This window comes from Anopheles aquasalis, chromosome 3 (genome assembly GCF_943734665.1).
Source record: "Anopheles aquasalis chromosome 3, idAnoAquaMG_Q_19, whole genome shotgun sequence".
Lineage (NCBI taxonomy): Eukaryota > Metazoa > Arthropoda > Insecta > Diptera > Culicidae > Anopheles > Anopheles aquasalis.
In genome coordinates this window covers 49708549-49711048 of record NC_064878.1, presented here as the reverse complement: position 1 = coordinate 49711048, position 2500 = coordinate 49708549, and the positions used below count along the sequence as shown (strand labels likewise).

General features: G+C 52.4%; 2 protein-coding genes across 2 annotated transcripts in view; one reads left to right on the top strand and one right to left on the bottom strand.

Moving 5' to 3' along the window:
* Positions 1–1943, top strand: part of LOC126575022 (xanthine dehydrogenase/oxidase-like) — a 4208-nt gene extending 2265 nt beyond the window's left edge. The window contains exons 5-6 of the mRNA XM_050235503.1: positions 1–1806; positions 1873–1943. The exon at positions 1–1806 is cut by the window's left edge and continues 637 nt beyond it. Coding sequence (XP_050091460.1) covers positions 1–1806; positions 1873–1943 — 1877 coding nt within the window. The remainder of the gene's footprint in view (positions 1807–1872) is intronic.
* Positions 1944–2272: 329 nt separating this feature from the next.
* Positions 2273–2500, bottom strand: part of LOC126579283 (multidrug resistance protein homolog 49) — an 8402-nt gene continuing 8174 nt past the window's right edge. The window contains exon 11 of the mRNA XM_050242720.1: positions 2273–2500. This exon is cut by the window's right edge and continues 1415 nt beyond it. The gene's annotated coding sequence lies outside the window, so the exon portion shown is untranslated.

Sequence of the window (2500 nt, the reverse complement as noted above, 5' to 3'; positions counted from 1 at the left end):
ACACCTTCTCGCGGGCCCAGGAAGCGGCCAAATTGGTGGCAATCAGCTACGGACCAACGGACGGTCCGATCCTACCGACGGTGGCCGATGTAATGGCCGTTGGTGCGACGGAACGGATTGAAACCGTTGCACCAGACGTCATCGGGCGCAACTATCATCGGGCCGCGGTCGATCGCCCCGGGGTACGGCATCTCCGGGGAACGTACGTATTCGGAAGTCAGGCTCACTTTACCACCGAACCTCAGGCCTGTCTCTGCATACCGACCGAGGATGGGCTGGACGTGTACAGTGCGACCCAATCGAGCCATCTGGTGCAACTAGCCGTGTCGAAGGCACTGGTGATACCGCAGAGTGCCGTGAACGTGATCGTTCGTCCAGTTGGTGGATCGTACGGTGGTAAGTTGAGCCGTGCCGCGATGGTTGCTTGTGCTGCCGCCTTAGCCACTCACAAAACGAAGCGCCCCGTCCGGCTGATCGTACCATTCGAGACGATCATGAAGGCGATCGGGAAGCGGATCGGAGCGCACTGTGAGTACAGTGTCCACTTTGATGCCAAATCGGGACGGATCGTTAAGCTGCAGAATGCGTACACGCAAGATTTTGGTTGCTCGAACTACGAAACGATGGCAATGCTGTTCCGGGAGGCGTTCAAGAACTGTTACAACGGCACGGACTCCTGGCGACAGCAACTGAACGGTGCTATCACCGACGCAGCGAGCAATACTTGGCTTCGTTCACCAGGAACAGCTGAATCGATCGCTACGATCGAGACAATCATGGAACACGTGGCTTTCACTGCTGGACTCGATCCACTGGCCGTCCGTCTGGCGAACATGGATCCATCGAGTAGAATGGCCAGCCTGCTGCCGGCCTTTCAACGCGATGTCGATTTCCTGGTCCGCAAAGCGGCAATCGATCGCTGCAATGAGACGAATCGCTGGAAGAAGCGGGGAATCGCGATTGTTCCGATGGCACACCCAATTGTGTACTTTGGAGGCATGAATGCATGGGTGTCAATCTATCACGTCGATGGTAGTGTCGCTATCACGCACGGCTGTACGGAGATGGGTCAGGGAGTGAACACGAAGATAGTCCAGGTGGCGGCCCATCTCCTTGGCATCTCGACGACCAAAATTTCTATAAAGCCGCACGCAACCCTTACTTCGCCAAATTCATTTATTACCGGGGGCAGCATCGGAACAGATCTTGTGACTTACTCGGTGAAGCGCGCCTGCGAGATGCTGCTGGAGCGCATCCGACCCGTACGGGACGAGAACCGGACTGCCTCGTGGGAAGCGACGGTGCAGACGTGCTATCAGCGTGGCATCGATCTGACAGCATCCTATTTTGTGCGCCGAACGGACATTCAGCCGTACACCGTGTGGGCCCTGTGCTGTGTCGAGATCGAGCTCGATCTGTTGACCGGTCAGGTGCAGTTGCCTCGCGTCGACATTCTGGAGGATACGGGTGAAAGCATGAATCCGCTGCTGGACATTGGCCAGATTGAGGGAGCCTTCATGATGGCGCTGGGGTTGCATCTGATGGAGGAGCTGCAGTACGATCGCGGTACCGGAGAGTTGCTTAATTATCGCACCTGGAACTACAAGCCACCAACGGCACGCGATATTCCGATCGATTTCCGTGTGCGTTTGTTGCAGAAAAGCTCCAATGCGGCCGGTGTGCTGCGATCGAAGGCAACGGGAGAGCCGGCATACAATTTGGGAGTGACGGTGGCCTTTGCACTGCGATACGCGCTTTGGGCTGCCCGTCGGGATGCTGGTTTGCCGCGCGAGTGGCTCGATTTAGGTGAGTGACAGTGTAATCCGTTGCAGGTCCTTTTTAACTATCATCTTCTGCGTGATTTCTTTTCAGGAACATCCTTGACGGTGGAGAAGATCCTTTCCCTCACCGGCAATACGATCGATCAGTTTGTGCTTCACTGACGACATTCTCTTAGCGAGAGGAAGAGAAAGAAGAAAATGTAACCCTTGTATATTGAGTAAGCTGTTTTCCATGAAATATATTACCAGATTCTAATTGCCTTTTGTTGTTCTCTGCTGCTTGAAACATACTGCCAATAAACGGTTAACTATCCTTTTCAACACCTTCGAGATGGAGCTGAGAATCATTTTTAAGTTATTTGTTCTTTCGATCATGTAATCAGTTAAGTTATAGTTGTTGGTCAAACTTCCATAGGAAAATCACTTAAAATCGCGAGCAAAACGTGGTGTTTTGTGTTCACTATCCGCTACCGATCTGAAATGGTACGAGCTACAGTTGCAAATAATTTAATTTATTCATACTAGAAGGTGGTAACAGGTGTAGTATTGTGTCCGACAAAGAGATAGAGCAAAATAGAGAGATGGAGAGAGAGACAATGGAGTGATCGTTGGGCTGTGGTGATTTTAGTGCACCAATGTAGCAAACGAGAGCCACGTTAGCGGTGTACGTCTTCTCCCCTTAGTAACCGCCCATACGCACCATCTCATCCTTATCAATT